The following is an 18,141-nucleotide window of genomic DNA, read 5'->3' as shown; positions in this document are numbered from 1 at the left end:
CAGCACGTGGCTGGGGGCAGTTGTGCAAGAGAGGGTTCTAACGGTTAAGGCTAGCTTAAAAAAACTTTCATTTTTTTAAATTGAGATAAAATCCACGTAACACTCACCATTTTATAGTGTACAATGCAGTGGCATTTAGTACATTCACAGTGAACTCTGTCTAGTTCCAGATATTTTCATCACCCCCAAGGAGGGCCCTGTACCCGTTAGGTAGTTGCTCCCCCGTTCCCGGCCCCCATCATCCCCCTGTCAATCACTAATCTGTTTTGTGTCTAGGATTGACCCATTCTGGATATTTTGTGTAAATGGAATCATACTCTTTTATTTATTTTTTATTTTTCTTATCTTTTATTTTTTAAATTTTATTTAAATTCAATTAATTAACATATAGTGTATTATTAGTGTCAGGTAGAGTTCAGTGATTCGTCAGTTGCATGTAACACCCAGGGCTCATTACATCGCGTGCCCTCCTTAATGCCCATCCCCCGGTTACCCCATCCCCCCACCCACCTCCCCTCCAGCAACCCTCAGCTTGTTCTCTATAGTTAAGAGTCTCTTATGGTTTGTCTCCCTCTCTGATTTCGTTTTATTTTTCCCTCCCTTCCCCTATGATCCTCTGTTTTGTTTCCTAAATTCCACATACGAGTGAGATCATGTGATAATTGTCTTTCTCTGACTGACTTATTTCGCTCAGCATGATACCCCCTAATTCCATCCACGTCATTGCAAATGGCAAGATTTCATTTTTTTTTTGGATGGGTGAGTAATATTCCATTGTGTATGTATACACCACATCTTCTTTAATTGGAATCATATCCTATGTAACCTTTTGTGTCTGGCTTTTCCCACTTTGCATAATTAATGTTTTTGAGGCTCCCTTAAATTGTAGTATGTACCCAGCACTCTACTCCTTTTCATGGCTGAAAAGTACTCCATTGAGTGGAATATTTTGTTTCTCCATTCACCTGTTAATGAACATTTGGGCTGTTCCCATTTTTTGTCAACTAGGAACAAAATCAACATCCATTTTTTAAAAATTAACTCAGGTCATCCATTCCTTCACTCGCCCCTCTGCAGGGATGGACGTTGTTGGGGTCAGTTATGGGGCTGAGACGCCCTGGGTAGTGTGTCAAGAAGGGAGCCAGGGCGGGATCAACCTTGGTCATGGGAAGTGAGGAAGAGACACAGCTTCTCACATGTCAGCTTGTCTGACAATCACTCTGTTCCACCTTCAGGTTTCTGGGCCCTGCAGTAGGCCTCCCAAACTAGCCAGACAGAAGGGAGATACTCGGTCCTCTTTTTAAAAAAAATGTATTTCCTTCTTAGCTCTTTTCGCAGAAATTGTCATTGTTATTGAAATGCTTGCTCCCTTGAGCTTCTCCGATTATTTAGCAAAAATTTGGGTCGCTTTGGTCTTAGCAACACCTGGCTTGGAGGATGGGCTTCACATAAGCTTTCCCATAGTGCATTTGATTGATTGGGCTTTACTTTTTATTTTGGCAATAAAGAGGCAAGAAAAGGGCTTTGGGGGAACAGTGAGGCTCCTGCCATGTGCCCTAAAACCTGATTATGCATTCCTGTTCTAGACAAAGGTGGGGAGAGGAAGGTGCTCGTTGTCTGCTCCTCATGCTTCTATCCCATGTCTTCAAGGCTGGTGCTGCTAGACTAGTTTTTGCCTTTATAAGAAGCGTTGTAGCGCAGTAGGAGGGCTTTGGGTATCTGTCGTCTGGGGTCATAAAGGGACTGGCTGGCAAGGACCTCCCTGTGGAGCTCATTACCTGAAGTCTTGGGCCCACTTCTCACCACCTTCTCCTCCATAGCCTATCCCCTCCAGGCCCTGCTTCTTAGGAGTAAATGAGGGTTAATCAGATGCGTGACTTCCTGCTACTGTATCAGCTAGTTAATGTCCCTACATCCAGATCAAAAAATGCTTAACATTTAAAGGAGCTTTGTTAGTATTGAGAGTTTCAAGCCGGCCACCTACGTGGGGGGCAATTATTAAATAAGGCTTAATATACAATCCAGCAATTGTACTCCTTGTTATTTACCCAAATGAACTGAAGAGTTATGTCTACACAAAAACCTGCACACACATGCTGATAGCAGCTTTATTCATTATTCATAATTGCCGAAACTTGAAAGCAACCAAGATATCCTTCCGTAGGTGAATGAGGACAAACAAAATGTGGGCCATCCAGACAATGGAATATTATTCAGGGCTAAAAAGAAATGAGCTATCCAAGCCATGGAAAGACATGGAGGAATCTTAAAAGCATATCACTGAGTGAAAGAAGCCAATCTGAAAAGGCTATGGACTGTGTGATCTCAACTGTATGGCATTCTGGAAAGGGCAAAAGACTATGGAGACTGTAAAGAGATCAGTGGTTGCCAAGGGTTGTGGGGAGGTAGGGATGAATAGGCAGAGTACCCAGGATTTGTAGGGCTGTGAAACTACCCTCTAATGATACTGGAATGGCGGATGCCTATCTTTATGTATTTATACAAGCCCACAGGATGTACAGCACCAAACCTGATCTCTAATGTAAACCATAGACTTCGGATGATAATGGTGTATCAATCTATTGCAACAAATATGCTACTGAGGTGTGGGGTGCCCATACTGGGAGTTTGTGCAAGTGTGGGGCACAGGACTTCTCTGTACTTTCTGCTCTATTTTGCTGTGAACTTGTAACTGCTCTAAAAAAAAAAAAAAATGTAACGTATGCCTTCAAAGGCTATATTAGTTTCTTGTTGCCACTGTAAGAAAATACCACAAATGTAGCAGCTCAAAAGGACATACATATGTGATCTGAAAGTCCTGGAGTTCAGAAGTCCAAAATGGTTCTTCCTGGGTTACAGTCAAGCCTTCCTTCCAGAGGCTCTAGGGGACAGTTTGTTTCCTTGCTGTTTCCACTTTCTGGAGGCCACATGTTGGTTCATGACCTTTCCTCCATGCTTCAGGCCAGCCCGGCAGCATCTTCCAGTCACTTACTGACTGTGACCTCTGCTCTTGTCATCACATCTTCTCTTTGACTGACTCTTCTTGTCTTCTCCTAAGAACCCTGGGATCACATTGGCTCCTCCCAGATCATCCAGGATAAGCTCCCCATCTCAAGGTCCTTAACTTCATCACAGCTGCAGAGTCCCTTTTACCACGTAAGGGGGACATAGTCACAGGTTTTGGGGATCAGGATGTGGCTGTCTTTGGGGGGAGGTCATCATTTTGTCTCCCACATACACCCTCTAAATAGCTTTTCTTTGGGCCCTGTTGTCACTTTGGACAGGCAACCTGGTTCTATTTCACGATTGTTCTTTGGTCATTTTTTCCAGTTTATGTAGGAGGTCAGGAGTCTGGTGAGGAAAAGAAATGAAGGAAATCCAGTTGGGTCCTGGATTTCACTGGAAGGATAGAGAACGGTGATGCTCGAGGAGGAGCCCATCTGAATCATCCGGCATCCTCTTCTCTTTCAAGCATCCCAGCATCCCAGCACCCCTCCGTTGAGAGGCACATCTCTTCCGTTCTACCTCCTGTCACTTGTCCATGGGAACATTTTGTATTTCTCATCTGCAGGGGCAAGGAAAAAGTTGGCGTCCAGGGATGCAGAGGGATGGAAGGGGGCTTGGGCAGAAGAGGTTCAACTTTGTGTGGAAGAGGTGGATGGGGAACTGAGGCTGAGGAAGTGCCCCCCCTGCACCCCCCCCCCCCCCCGCCGTGGCATCAACAAGGATGGGATGCAGGGAGGGATTGGAGGATGAGATGAGTGGCCTTCCTGGATGGTGCCGCCTTAGGGTCGCTGATGGTGGGGCTGTTTGTGAGGCCCTGGAATGTGCACACAGAGAGGTTGCTGGACACGTGTGGGCAGGTGCTCCTCGGTGCAGAGTTTACCATGAACAGCAGCTCCCGAGGGCTCTTGAGTTCTAAAGCGAGTGAGACAAGAGTCTGGGAAAGGGACGGGTTAGGCTGTAGCACGGGAAAAGAGCCCACAAGCTTCCTTGGATGATCTCATGGAGCTGAACTGATGAGGCATTTTCTTTCTGGGAGTTTCTGAGGCAAATACAATCTTTCCGTGGGTGGCACTAAGACTTTTGCCGGGAGAATGGGGCCCACAGCAATGACTGTCTGTGGATGATGGTTGGCAGAAGGAAAATTACTTTCTGCATGGATTTGTTCTTTATTGTTGCTTTTGTAATACCTGGTTCTGTCACTCCAAATGTTATTTTGGAGACGGGTGATGCAGATGTTTTTTTTTTTTGAGGCAGGGCATAATTAAATCATTTTTAGAAGCCCATTCAACATTTTACATGTCAGTGATGACTGTCATATGGTTACGATGGGTAGTGGGTGTACTCTTGCCAAGAAGATGTCACAGCATCTTTAAGAGTAAACAGTCGTGGGGCGCCTGGGTGGCTCAGTTAGTTAAGCGACTGCCTTCGGCTCAGGTCATGATCCTGGAGTCCCGGGATCGAGTCCCACATCGGGCTCCCTGCTCAGCAGGGGGTCTGCTTCTCCCTCTGACCCGCTTCCCTCTTGTGCTCTCTGTCTCTCATTCTCTCTCTCAAATAAATAAATAAAATCTTAAAAAAAAAAAAAAGAGTAAACAGTCGTGGATGAGCGTTTAATTCAGTAAACACTGCAGAAGTTTTATCCAATTGACCTCACTGAGATTTGGGTTCGGCTTCATTTTTCTCTTCCCTTTCATGGTTCTGCCCTTATTCAGGTGATTATGGTCCTACTTGCTCAGGTCCGTGAATCTGCCATTTATTGGCGACGTGACCTCCTGCACATTATCTTATTACTTCTAGATTCAATTTCATTATCTGTGGATAGCAACAGAAAACAGCATCTGCCTCCCAGGGTTGTGGCAATGATAAAAGAAGATATCAAAGATCTATTTCCCTGGACATAGTAGGTGATCAATAAATATTAGTTCCCCTTCTTTCCTTTTAGAGATAACAAAGTTGGCAAGGCCAAGCTGACATTGATCAGCGGTTGTCTCACGTATCCTAGAGGAAAGATACCTTCTTTGGTGCTCCAGAGAGCAGACGCAGAGCTAACAGGTAAAAATAGAAGGGAGACAGATGTGTGTGACGCATGTCTACCGTGACAACCAAAAATGTCTCCACACATTGCCAAACATCCCCCAGAGGGTAGAGTGGCCAGCGGTTGAGACCCACTGAGTTAGAGGCTAGATAAGAGCAAACTGGACTCCATCCTCAAGGTCACCTCCATCCCGTGCCGTATTGGGTTCCTGTGACATTCTGGTGGTGGCTTTGTGGTTTGAGAGAGTACCGAATGTTGAAGACAAAAGGCCTAACACTTGTGTAGGGTTCGGTTTGGGCCACGGAGAGCAACTGAAGTGGGTACTTGGAAGGCCTTTTGGGGTTGTGGTTGGTTTAATGGCTTGTTCACTGTGGTTTTGCAGGTCATGTTAGCAGCTTCCTATTGGTCTCTCCTGGCCCCCGCCGTTGAGATGGCCACGTCCTCTGGGGGCTTTGGCGCCTTCGCCTTCTTCCCCGTGGCCGTTGGCTTCACCCTCGGAGCTGCTTTTGTCCACCTGGCTGACCTCCTGATGCCTCACCTGGTGAGTACCACTCTTCAGACTTGACGTATCCACTCGTGGCTCTGTTGAGTAGCCAGTGATGTAGAAATAGATATTTCAAGCCATTTAGGGCTTTTACCTAGAAATTTACCGTGAATTGGGACTTTTTTTTGGTCCTAAAAGAAAATAAGCTCTTGGTAATATGACTAATCATCCCCTTAGTTACGTTTTGCTAAGTTCAGATTTTAAATGTCAGATTTCATTATAAATAGAGAGCTCGGCTGACGTTGTACCGTGTGGCACTGTGTCTGAGCGGACCTAGCAACTGGGAGAAGTGAGTGATTATGATCATGGTCTTGGCCCTTAGGAGCCTACACTGTCATCACGAAGATGATGACACACCCAACTATAGCATAAGACCATTGACAAAGCGTCACATCGGCAAGGGCTTATTAACAGGAGGATGAGGTGGGGACACTGGGCAGCAGAGCCCTGAGTTCAAGTTCACTTCTGCCGTTGCCTGGTTGTATGCCCCTTGGCTCCAGTCTTCCTCCCTATAGCTTGAGGATAACTCCCTTTAGGGGCTGCAAAGTAAAAATTTAAAAATCTAACAAGGCACCAGAATTGGGGGCAAATCAGAGATTTTAGGCTTTTTTGGTGAAATGGGGCTGGTGGGTTAGGTTTGGAGAATGACCGGGTGCTTACTTGCTCATGTGGAAGCATGATACGAACCACAGCCTGAAATCTGGCCATGAGATCGTAACCGAATGCCATTGGCTAAAATCAGTAGTGTGCATATGCTATGTATAGAGAAGGGTCAGTGTCTGTGAGAACCCAGTACAGAAACACAGAACCTTGCCCAACCAGCCCTAGAGGTAGGCAGAAGTCCTCTGTGACATCTGAGCTGGTACTTGAATTCTCTGTTCACCCAGAAAGAGAAGAGGCACAAGAAGGACGCTGTAGGGGAGAATGGGGTTGGAAGTCATTTCTTCTGTTGGACTGTGACGAGCTAGGATCAGGTCAGGCTCACTGGAGTCGCTGGACATCTAGCCCAGGACGTAGTCTGACATTCTCTTCCCCGCCTACTTGCCTTCTTTGCTGCTGTAAATTCCTGACCAAAGAGAAGGAAGGGTCCTTGGGAACTTGTCCTTGGGGCCAATGAGAAACTGATTCCTCATGTCACAGAAGGACCAGCCTCTGGACCAGACAGCTGGATGTGACGGTTGGATGGAGAGTCACAACATTGTCTCGGCGGAAAGACCATGCGTCATTTTTTTCATCACAAGCTTGAATGTCAGTGTCAGTTTCTGGCCCCTGAACCCTTGGCTTCCTTGCCATTGATTATATCTGCATGATATGAACTTTGAGAGGTCCTCTGTGTGGGCTGCCATATTCTGCTCTCAAATCCACCCTGGTCATGTGTGAACTTGCCGTTGGGATGTATTCTACTTGCCCTGGCAGGAAGATCTTACAGCCGATGGCCTTAACTCTTGGAACAGCAGACCAGGGACTGGCTCAGCGGCTCTGCATAGCCCCCATTGGGTCTCATTCTGCCCTTCCTACCTGGGCCCATCTGGGCTTCTAAGACTGTATCTCGTGGAGGGCTCTTTGCAATCATGATGGGTCACTGCTCACCGGTACTGGGGGTGGGGACGGGGACAGGTATATTTGATCAGCTGTCTGAATGTGGGGACTTTCTCTGGGCAGTGTAAATAGTCATTGGCCAATTTGTGCTGGGCAGCATCATTGTTTTAACCTTTTGCTTGGTGTTTGTTCTAATATATGTTTTGAATATGGAGAAGATCCCAAGGGAAAGTCGTGGACAGACTGCACAGAAAATTAGGAATGGCTTGGGAGTGGTGGCTGAACATCCAGGGAGAGAATTTGAAGGGGCTTGAGTACGGACATAATAACCATGAATGCCCAGAACCTCGCTAATTGGCAGAAAGATCAGCCTGACAGTAAACATCTGTTCTAGGACATTTGAAAAGAAATTAATTTTTGCTGTTGATGTGAGAAGGGGAATTTGTTCTGGAAGGTCTATAAGCAGATAAGAATTATTTATAAGTGCTACAGTCACTGAATACAGATGTTGGCGTTGAGAGTCACAAACTCAGGCCACCGTCGCCCTGAGACAGCATGAGGTTCCCCTAGGTTTCACTCTTTTTTTTTTTTTTTTTTAAAGATTTTATTTATTTATTTGACAGGGAGAGACATAGCAAGAGAGGGAACACAAGCAGGGGGAGTGCGAGAGGGAGAAGCAGGCTTCCCGCGGAGCAGGGAGCCTGACGCGGGGCTCGATCTCAGGACCCTGGAGCATGAGCCGAAGGCAGACGCTTAATGACTGAGCCACCCAGGCGCCTCTAGGTTTCACTCTTAATGTGCTTTCCAAACCCAGAAAGGGCAGCAGCGTGGATCTATCGAAGGTGCTTCGTGGAGTGTGAGTTAATGGGTTTTGATCTTGCGTCCATGTGGTTATCCGACACTGACTGAGCGCCCACGGGGAAGGTAGCCTTCCCAGGCAGCTAAAAGCCGGTTTGAGAACCCAGACTCTTGGGTTTGTGGGAAGGAGATGGTTAACCACCAACTCTGGTCTCCCAACTCTATTTCTGTTCGTTCAGCTTTTCAGATTTATCTGTCCCCCTGTTGGAGCCGAAGCAAAATACTGCTCATGAAAAGGGTTTTACTCATAACAGCCTGTCAGGTTGAACCCGTTGCGGCTTTGTTAACTTCAGATACATCAAATTGCTCTCTGAACTGGGTATTTGTTTTCGTTTCTTTATCTGCGAATAAAGTAGAGAAGGCTCAGGCAGTAACCGTTAATGGGAGATGAGCTTACAGAGATTTATGGAGATTTTGCCAAATGGTATCTTAATGGGAGAGGGAAAGAGGCAGGGGTAGGCACGGAGGTAGCCAGCTGCTGGACCCCAGGAAGAGGGCTGCCAAGAGGGGGCTGATGGGGAATGTGACTGGGGCCAGCCTGAGCCCAGGCTTTCCCTCCGGAGGCCCTAGGGAGAGACAGAATGGATAGTAAATAGCTGTTTGGAGACATTGACATTTTTATGATCTGTGCAGTTCTGCTTCTGTATGAAGTTAAGGATGACAGTAGGTGGGTGGCCTTTACCTTGAGTTTAAAGCAGTATTATTTCCTATTGGTGGGTAGAAAGATAGGGTTGGGAAGGACGGTAGGGTGTGTGTTTCCAAGGCCTCCTGTCTTTCTTTTTAATCGTATTAGTATTACAACGATACAACACAAAAATCTCATCATAAAAACTAAAAAAAAGAAAAAAAAATTATGTGAAGGTCCCTTCCTGCTATAGACTTATGCCCCCTCAAATTCATATGGTGAAATCCTAACCCTCAATGTGATGGTATTAGGAGGTGGGGCCTTCCAGAGGTGATCAGGTCATGGGTGTGGTGCCCTTATGATGAGATTAGTGCCCTATAAAGAGGTCCCCAAGAGCTCCCTGTTCCTTCTGCCATGTGAGGACACACGGTGACACATGGATGCTGTCTGTGAACAACAAACCAAACACGATTCTGCCAGCCCTTTGATATTAGCCTTCCAGCCTCCAGAACTGTGAGAAATACATTTCTGTTGTCCATAAGCCACTTGGTCTATAGTAATTTTTTAATTAAAAAAAATTTATTTATATATTTTTTTCAAAAGATTTTATTTATTTACTTAAGAGAGAGAGAAATCAAGAGACAGAGCATAAGTGGAGCGGGAGGGGCAGAGGGAGAGGGAGAAGCAGACTCGCCACTGAGCAGGGAGTCCCACGCGGGGCTCGATCCCAGCACCCAGGATCATGACCTGAGCCGAACGCAGATGCTTAACTGACTGAGCCACCCAGGCGCTCCTGATTTTAATAGATTTTATTTTTTTTAGTAATCTCTACCCCCCACATGGGGCTCGAACCCACAACCCCAAGATCAAGAGTCGCACCCTCCACCGACTGAGCCAGCCAGGCGCCCCCTAGAGTAATTTTTTATAGCAACCCTGAAGGGACTTAAGACACTTCCATCTTCCTGTCCTGTCCCCACACCAACCATTGTTATCAATTTAGTGGGTATCCTTCTAGATTTTTTCTCTTTTCTTTAAGAAAATGAACTATGTTGTGTCTTTTAAACACTGAAATGTAAACACTTTCCCCATTTGCTTGTATTGCTCGAGCGTGCTTTAAATCCACGGTATAGTGATCCAAACTCTGCCTCATTTCGAGCTCCTTTCTCTTGTGTGCGCACGTGCAATGGGTTTTCTTTTAAAGATTTTATTTATTTATTAGAGAGAGAGAGAGAGAGAGAGCGCACATGAGAGGGGGAGGGTCAGAGGGAGAAGCAGACTCCCCGCTGAGCAGGGAGCCCGATGCGGGACTCAATCCCGGGATTCTAGGATCATGACCTGAGCCGAAGGCAGTCGCTTAACCAACTGAGCCACCCAGGCGCCCCAACGTGCAATGGGTTTTCACACCATCAGAACCGGTGTGTGCGTCCTCTTGTGTGTTATTTTTACATTTGAAGTGACTTTTATCTACACTCATTTTAGTACCTGTGCAGCGTCCCACCACCTTACTGTATGTAGTTCGCCTGATAATTTCCCCATCATCGAGTAGCTGGATTGCGCCAGGCCTTTACATATGTATCTATGTACATCTGGAAATGTAATTTTGTTTTGTGTTTTCTGAAAAACACATGGTAACATACTGTCTGTGTTGTTGCTACTTGCTTTTTTCAGTTTGCTTTTCATCTTGGCAGTCTCCCCGGGAAATGTGTGCTCCCACCTTCTCCCTCCCCTCTCTTGGGATGTGACATCTTGAGGAGGCTGCCCAGGGACTGCCAGGGATAGGGGAAGGTGGTGGGTCTCGGCGATTCCGTCTGAGATCTCTCATCTGAGAGAGAGTGGCTGGTGGTCCTGCCCAGTCAGGCTCTGGGGGGCAGGGCCGATTCGCAAGTGGTGGGGGGTACTGCCTTCTCTGCTCCCTCCTTAATTTATCTGTGTCCCCAATCCTGTTGAGTTTCTTCTCTTTGTTGACTCTGTAATGGCAAAGAAGATGCTTCTGCTGAAAACCTGAGCGAGCGGTGTGTGCCCGTACTTTTAATATGCGGCCAACGCTGGCTGATGTCAATATTGGTTGGCTGGGGGGCGCCTGGGTGGCTCAGTTGGTTGGGCAACTGCCTTCGGCTCAGGTCATGATCCTGGAGTCCTGGGATCGAGTCCCGCATCGGGCTCCCTGCTCAGCGGGGAGTCTGCTTCTCCCTCTGACCCTCCTCCCTCTCATGCTCTCTGTCTCTCATTCTCTCTCTCTCTCAAATAAATAAATAAACAATCTTTTAAAAAAAAAATATTGGTTGGCTGGGGTTGCTATGAGGGGCCACCTAGGACAAGTGTCTGGAAGTGACACAGGTTGCAGGAGGCCAGTATTTTTCCCCCAGAGGGGGTGTTTGAGTCTTTTTTTCTCCTGTATAGGTTCTCTCCATCTTCAGCATTCTGATTCTACTTCAGCTGAAGAATACCTTGCAGAGAAAAGATGGGGTTGCGGGGGGTGAGGGGATGGCAGGAATATCTTACAGAACGCCACAAGGAGAAACTGCGGTGGTAACCCCCTGAGAGCCTGTAGCGTAAGCCTGACATTGTCTGATAAGCCCAGCTAGCTTCGCAGAGAAGACTGGCCCCCTCTGCCTCAGTTTTAGTGCTTCCTTCTGTTTTCGTTTTTTTTAAGATTTTATTTATTTGAGAGAGAGCGTGCAAGCGGGCACGCATACTTGCATGGGGGGGGGGAGGAATTGGAGGGAAGGGGGTGGGGAAAAGGGGTAGAGGGAGAGGGACAAGCAGGCTCCCTGCTGAGCGGGGAGCTTCAATGCAGGGCTCCGTCCTGGGACCCTGAGATCATGACCTGAGCCGAAGTCAGACACTTAACTGACTGAGCCACCCAGGCGCCCCTTAGCGCTTCCTTATTTCTTATGCTTTGTTGAGCTTTGGCAGATGCAATTCTGCTTGGTACTGGAAGGCACACGGGGTTCGATGGGTTGTTGCCATCGTGGCTAGGCTGGAGAGAGCCTCCGGTGCAGGGGCTGGGGCTGGGGCTGGGGCATGCGGGGGGGATCGGGTGGCTGTGCTGGCTGTAGAATCAGAGAGCGATGAGGTCTCGCAAATGGGCATATTGCTTCACCATCTATACATCCGTACTCCTAAACTACTATGGGTTTGCCTGGTCATCTATCCCCAGGGCTCCACGTGGGGGTGGCTCCAGAAATGCTCTATGCTCTCGGTCTGCAGTTCCTTTCTGCTGTCCTATATCTTAGGCGTGGGTGGAGGGGAGGGGGTTTCATCCCCGTGTCCCAGGAGCACACCATGGCTCCAGAATCCTAGCCAGTCCCCTCTGGAGCCTCCTTTTTCCAATGACTTGGGTTAAGTGTAGAGCTTTTCCTCACCTTGACCCGAGCAAGACAGAGGTGTTCTGAGTCTAGTGCAAAAGCTAAGTGGTATTACTAACCCAGTGCCAGTTCTAATAGCTCAGAACACTGTTCTCTCCTGCTTACCCTACGGGATGTAGTTGGCGTGTTCCTTCTCCACAAAGCTTCCCTGGCCGTCCCATGTCTTGGTTCCACTTGGCACTTTTCCCACGGTGGCCCTTCTCTTCCCTATGTTGCCATCACCTATAGCGCCGACCCCCTGTGGCCTGAAGGCAGGAGCACGGGCAGGGGTGGCTCTGCTCTGGTGCCCCCTCTGTCCTCCACACCGATCAGCACGGTGCCTGGCACACAGTAGGTCTCCAGGAGGAATCTGATGAATGTAGGAAAGAAGATGTTGGGAAGATCAAGTGGGATCATCTTTGCGAAAACTCCCTCCAGCTTCCAAGTTTAAATGGCTTTACACCTGTGAGATATTTTCTGGAAGCAGATCCATGCCCTTTGCAAGGACCACTCTCTTGGCACAACAAACATGAGGCATGGATGATTAACCGTGCGGGTGAAAAATAGAAAGACTTAATCTGAGATTTGAATCTGTTCTACGATTTGTCATGGCTTTATTTTCTTAATGATGTTTACCTAAGCAGCTCAAGACTTATACTGCCATTTAGAACAGGCATTTTCTGAGCAAAGCGATCAGGAAGTGTGTTCAAAGGGAGGTGGGTGGGGCGGGGTGGGGGTGGGAAGGAGCACGGAGGTTGTCTTTGGTGCTTTAGGGGAAAAAAAATGTATTGAGGGGCTCCTGGGTGGGTCAGTCGTTAAGCGTCTGCCTTCGGCTCAGTTCATGGTCCCAGGGTCCTGGGATCGAGCCCTGTGTTGGGCTCCCTGCTCAGCGGGAGGCCTGCTTCTCCCTCTCCCACTCCTCCTGCTTGTGTTCCCTCTCTCGCTGTCTCTCTCTCTCTGGCAAATAAATAAATCAATAAAATTTTAAAAAAAGAAAAAGAAAAATATTGAGACCCGAACCTCCCTCTGGGGGTTCTGATTTCATTGTGTGCATGGCTAGGCCTAGGTATCTAAAACAAAACACCCCCACAGAGGCTCTGGTGTACAGCCAAGGTCGGTGACCACTGAATGAAGGCTACTCATAACTTGCTTTTGTTCGGGTGTTGTTTTTTGGATAATTCACTGCAATTCCAATACTTTTCTCTTTCCCTTCTAAGCCAAGTTTTACTATTGCCAAAGACTCAGAAAAGAGGGAAAGAAGGACTTCCTGTAGGGGATGAAGGGGCAGTCTCAAGATGAAGGGGGAGAGGATCTGGTTCTCTGGGTTGCAAATTTCAGAGCTCACCAGAATCACCTGGGAGACCTCCTTTACCCGAGAGGCTCTAGCTTCTTTTTGGCACATATTCCCATTTACCACTGCCTTTCTCTTCCCTTGGTTCTCCAGGAAGCCTTTGTAGAAGTAATCACCTGCTTTGTCTGACACCCTGAATCCTGACTCTGCTCACCCCTCCCCATTTTGCCAGAAGCTACTTGAATATCAAGTTTCCATATGGCAGAGCAAGTGGCAGTTGGTGCTCATGAAGATGCCCAGAAATGGTTTAGGGCAGGACCTGTAGGTAATGATCGGAAAGTGCAAGCTAATGCTAGGTTTTCTTGCTGAGAGTGTTCTAGTTCGACATCACAGTTGGGAGTAGAAGTGGGTGATTTATATTATATAAGGATACTGTATTTTGTGATGGCATATTATATGATGATATATAAGGATATTCCATAGTGGCATTTTGTAATAATAAGTCATTATGTATATTGTATCTTAACTCTTTTTTAAAAAGATTTATTTATTTATTTGAGAGAGAGAGAGAACGTGAGAGTGCCTGAGCAGGGGGAAGGTCAGAGGGAGAGGGAGAGAGAGAATCTCAAGTAGACTCCCCATGGAACGAGGAGCCTGACATGGGGCTTGATCCTATGACCCTGAGATCGCCACCTGACCTGAAGTCAAGAGCCAGACGCTCAACCAACTGAGCCACCCAGGCGCCCCATATCTTAATGCTTTCTAACACCCCCATGCTCCCCACCCTAGTCTGCATTTCTAGGTTGGCATAAAGCTTCTTTAGAGGTAACACATTGTAGGGGAGCAAGCATGGGCATTGGACCAAATTGCCCTGGATTCCTAGGGCTGCCTGCCTAGGGTCAGTTACTTATCTCTCTGAGCTTCAGCCTCCTTATCTGTAGAATGGATATAATCCTACATGAGCGAGTGACCGTGAGGATTAACTGCAATAATCCTTCTAGAGCACCTAACACACAGTTTGGCTGGTGTTTAATAAATATCAGATCCCTTATATCAGGAAATGTGGAAGCTATTGTGGATTCAGGCTTAATCAAGTGTGTGTGTGTGTGTGTATGTGTGTGTGTGTGTGTGTGTGTGTTGGGGGAGATGTGTCTACGTACTTGTGTATGCTTGCAGTCTTCGGAGGGCTTCATTGTAATGTTCGTCCATCTTGCCTCTGGGTTCTAAGAAGGTGAGATGTCCTTTCATAGATGTTTGGATATCCTATGGGCAGATGGCCCCTTCTTTCTAAGGGAATGGGTTGAAAAGTTGTGCCTTTAAAACTGGACCCTTAGGACCATCGCCCATCTTTGGCACTTGTCCTGTGTTGTCTTTCTCTCAGATGGATTGTCGTTCAAAGGAAGAGTGACCAACTGGCCACTCGGAGACCAAAATGATTTGACTAGGTGAGGTGGAACCCTTCAGTTCTCCCATGCCCTACCTGTAAATAACTAGATTTACTTTACTCATATAACAGGTTGCTAGTGGGTTGTCCACCTGGTTTGACATCTACGTTGTTGCTACCAACGGAATGATGCCTCCCCTCCCCACCCCCCATTCATTTGTTGAAGCCCTAAACCCCAGTGTGGTATTTGGAGTGAAGTCTTGGGGAGATGATGAGGCTTAGATGAGGTCCCGAGGGTGGGGCCCACTATGATGGGATTAGTGCTCTTACAAGAAGAGACACCAGAGAGCTTGAGCTCCCTTTCTCTTGCGTGAAGAAAGTGGCTGCCTGCCAGGGAGAAAGCTCTGTTGTGTGTTTTCCGTACCACCAGTCAGTTCTCCAACACCAGCTGGGTATCCTACAGTTCAAGTCCATCCCGACGCTATCTACCTGCAGAGATCTACCTGCCTGCCAATATCAAGTCCTGGTTGTGTCGATCAGCTATAGATCAGAGGTTCCCAACCCCTCTCCTTGGATTTGATTAATTTGCTAGAGCAGTTTACAGAACTCAGGAAAACAGTTTACAGTTGACCCTTGGACAATGCAGGGGTTAGGGGTGCCAACCCCTGCCCTCCACATACAGTACAAAATCCCCATATAACTTTTGAATCTTCCAGAACTGAACTGTTAATAGTGAGCTTCCAGTGTTGACTAAAGCCTGACTGATAACATAGACAGTTGATTAACACTTATTTGGTATGTTATATAATTTATGTGCTGTATTCTTAGGATAAAGTAAGCTAGAGAAAATATTAAGAAAATCATAGGGAAGAAAAAATACATTTACAGCACTGTATTGTATTTATGGAAAAAATCCTCATATAATTGGACCCACGTGGCCCTTGTGTTCAAGGGTCAGCCGTATTCATGAGATCACTGGTCTATTACAAAAAATAAAACTCAGAAACAGCCAATGGGAGAGAAGCACGGGGCCAGGTCCAGGGAAAGGTGCAGGAGCTTCTGTCCCCTCTCCCTGCACCTCAGGCGGCCGCATCTCTATGTGTTCACCAAACTGGAAGCTCTCTGAACCCTGTCCTTTTGGGTTTTTATGGAAGTTTCATTACCTGGGCACGATTGATTAAATCATCGATTCAACCTCCAGTCTCTCTTTGCTTCCCGGAGGTCAGGGGATGGGGCTGCAAGGTCCAACCCTCTAATCACATGGTTGGTTCCCCTGGCAACCAACCCCATCCTTAGGTGTTTTCTAAAGGTCGCCTGATTAACATAAGCTCAGGTGTGGTGGAAAGAGGTTTGTTATGAATATCAAGACACCTTAATCTCTCTTATCACTTAGGACTTCCCAATGGTTTTTAAGAGCTCTTGTGCCAGAAATAGGGGCAAAGACCAAACACTATTTCTTACAAATCACGGTATCACAAGGGTCCTCACCAGAAACCAACCCTCCCGGCACCCTGATCTTGGACTCTCAGCCCCCAGAACTGTGAGAAACCAGTTTCTGTTGTTTAAGCCACCCAGTGTGTGGGGCTCTGTTAGGGCAGCCTATGCTAAGACAGTGGTGAGAACTATTGTCTCAGATCTTGAGTGACTCAGTCCTTCTTTGCCCCTTGCGTGGGTCCGTGCCACTCTCTGCAGCCACCTCAGCTCTGGCTCAGAGGTCCTGTCACCACCTATGCAGGACTCACCCCCATGACATCTCTGCGGAGTGTCCTTTTGCCCCTTAACTCTTGTGGGGCTAGATTGTATTCTCTGCCTGTTCGCGCGGTCTGCCTTCTCTCTAAAACAGGTGTCAGTCTCCTCCCTCTGGTGTCTTTGTAAGGGTTCTGGTTTTCCATCTGATGCAGGCTGGCTGGGTCCAAGGACCCAGAGGGGGTTCTTGCAGGACCAGCCAAGAGGGTCCTTGACTTTGTGCAGGAAAGAAATCAAAAGTGAGGAAGTAAGAGTAGAGTTTAGAAAAGATAGAGAGTGTAGATATGGACAGAGTGTCCGGGAGACTCAGAAAGAAGGCTGAATCTCCTCTTTGTTTGGGGTCTGGGGTTTTTATTGAGGACAGTGGTCTGTGTCTTTTCAGTAATCCGGGAACAAAGATATGTGTTTAGGTGTTCCCTATAAATCATTTATGCCCTGGAGGCAGGAGTCTTGATGAGTCAGTGGTCAGGTCTTCCCCACCTGGTCCTTCCTTAGATGTTATCTGTTGTGCTGGAAGACTCCAAAGAAATCATTAAATCCTTGACCTTTATAAAGAAGACATACATTATCTGTTCTATAAGGTGTGTGTAAGGTGGGGGTGCAGGTCCTAGCAAGAATAGAAACAGGAAAAGGAGTGAAAAAAGCAGGTTTTTGGGGGGTCTGGGTGGCTCAGTCAGTTAAGCATCTGACTCTTGATTTCGGCTCAGGTCATGATCTCAGGTTTGTGAGATCCAGCCCCATGTTGGGCTCTGTACTGGGTGTGGAGTTTGCTTGAGATTCTTTCCCTCTCCCTCTGCCCCCCTGACAGATACAGAATCCTAGCCTTAAAGCTAGTAAACCTGAAAACCTCAGGTTTTCATGGGGTCCCTTTAGTTTCCCTATCTCAAGTCCCCGTCCAGGACTCTGCTCCAGAAGTCCCATCAGACCTGCCCAAGGTCATTTATCAAACCAGTCCTTTGTAGCATTAGCAAACTAAACCCTGATTTCTTTTATAATTATTCCAGGCACATCTAGGTAGAGCAATCGTTACATTTCCAGATATTTTGGGTTAATGTTCTCTTCCATCACAAGTTTGCAAATATTAAAATATAGATGAACATTTCAAAAACTTGTACCTATTTGCTTAGATATCGAGGCTTAGAAAGCCCTAGAAACATGTTCCACCTTTGGTTTGGATGGTCAGCTGAATAACGGCCCCCAAAGATATCCAGGTCCTAATCCCTGGAACCTGTGAATATTACTTTACGTGGAAAAAAGATCTTTGCAGCTGTGATGAAGTTAAGGACCTTGGGATGAAGAGGTCAACCTGCTTTATCCAGGTGGACCCTACATGCAATCACACGTGTCCATAATTAGAAAAGGGAGGCAGAGGAAAATTTGACCCGGAAGAGGAAAGGGCATTGTGACCCTGGAGGCAGAGGTTGGAGTGATGAAGCCCTGAGTCAATGAATGCCAAGAGCCCCCGGAAGGTGGAGGAAGCAGGGAATGGATTCTTCTGTAGAGTTTCACACCCTGGTTTCAGCCCAGTGATACAGATTTTGGATTTCCAGCCTCTAGAACTGTGAGTGAATGAACTTCTGTTGTTTTAAACCATCATTTGGTGATAGTTTGTTATAGCAACCACAGGAAACTGATACAGTTTGCATGGTTAATTCTCTCCTTGGTGCTGCTGCCCCTCCCACCCCTCGCTGCTCTGGGAGTGGGTGGTGGTCTAAGCCGCTGAAGCAATTCAGCAGAGAGACATTTCTCTGACCAACTTACTGCTT

General features: G+C 47.1%; 1 protein-coding gene across 6 annotated transcripts in view; it reads left to right on the top strand.

Moving 5' to 3' along the window:
* SLC39A11 (solute carrier family 39 member 11) overlaps window positions 1–18,141 on the top strand; it is a 319,753-nt gene that overhangs the window by 40,759 nt on the left and 260,853 nt on the right. For 4 of the 6 annotated variants that reach the window (XM_036083773.2, XM_036083770.2, XM_036083779.2 and 1 more), the window contains exon 4: window positions 5,424–5,582. The exons of 1 other annotated variant lie outside the window; for it this stretch is intronic. In XM_036083773.2, the coding sequence (XP_035939666.1) occupies window positions 5,424–5,582 (159 nt within the window). Of the gene's footprint in view, window positions 1–4,961; window positions 5,059–5,423; window positions 5,583–18,141 lie in introns of those variants that run through there. One more of the 6 variants, XM_078066018.1, reaches the window with a different exon arrangement.

The sequence above is a fragment of the Halichoerus grypus genome, chromosome 2, assembly GCF_964656455.1.
Source record: "Halichoerus grypus chromosome 2, mHalGry1.hap1.1, whole genome shotgun sequence".
Taxonomy (NCBI): domain Eukaryota; kingdom Metazoa; phylum Chordata; class Mammalia; order Carnivora; family Phocidae; genus Halichoerus; species Halichoerus grypus.
This window is presented reverse-complemented; position numbering and strand designations above follow the sequence as displayed.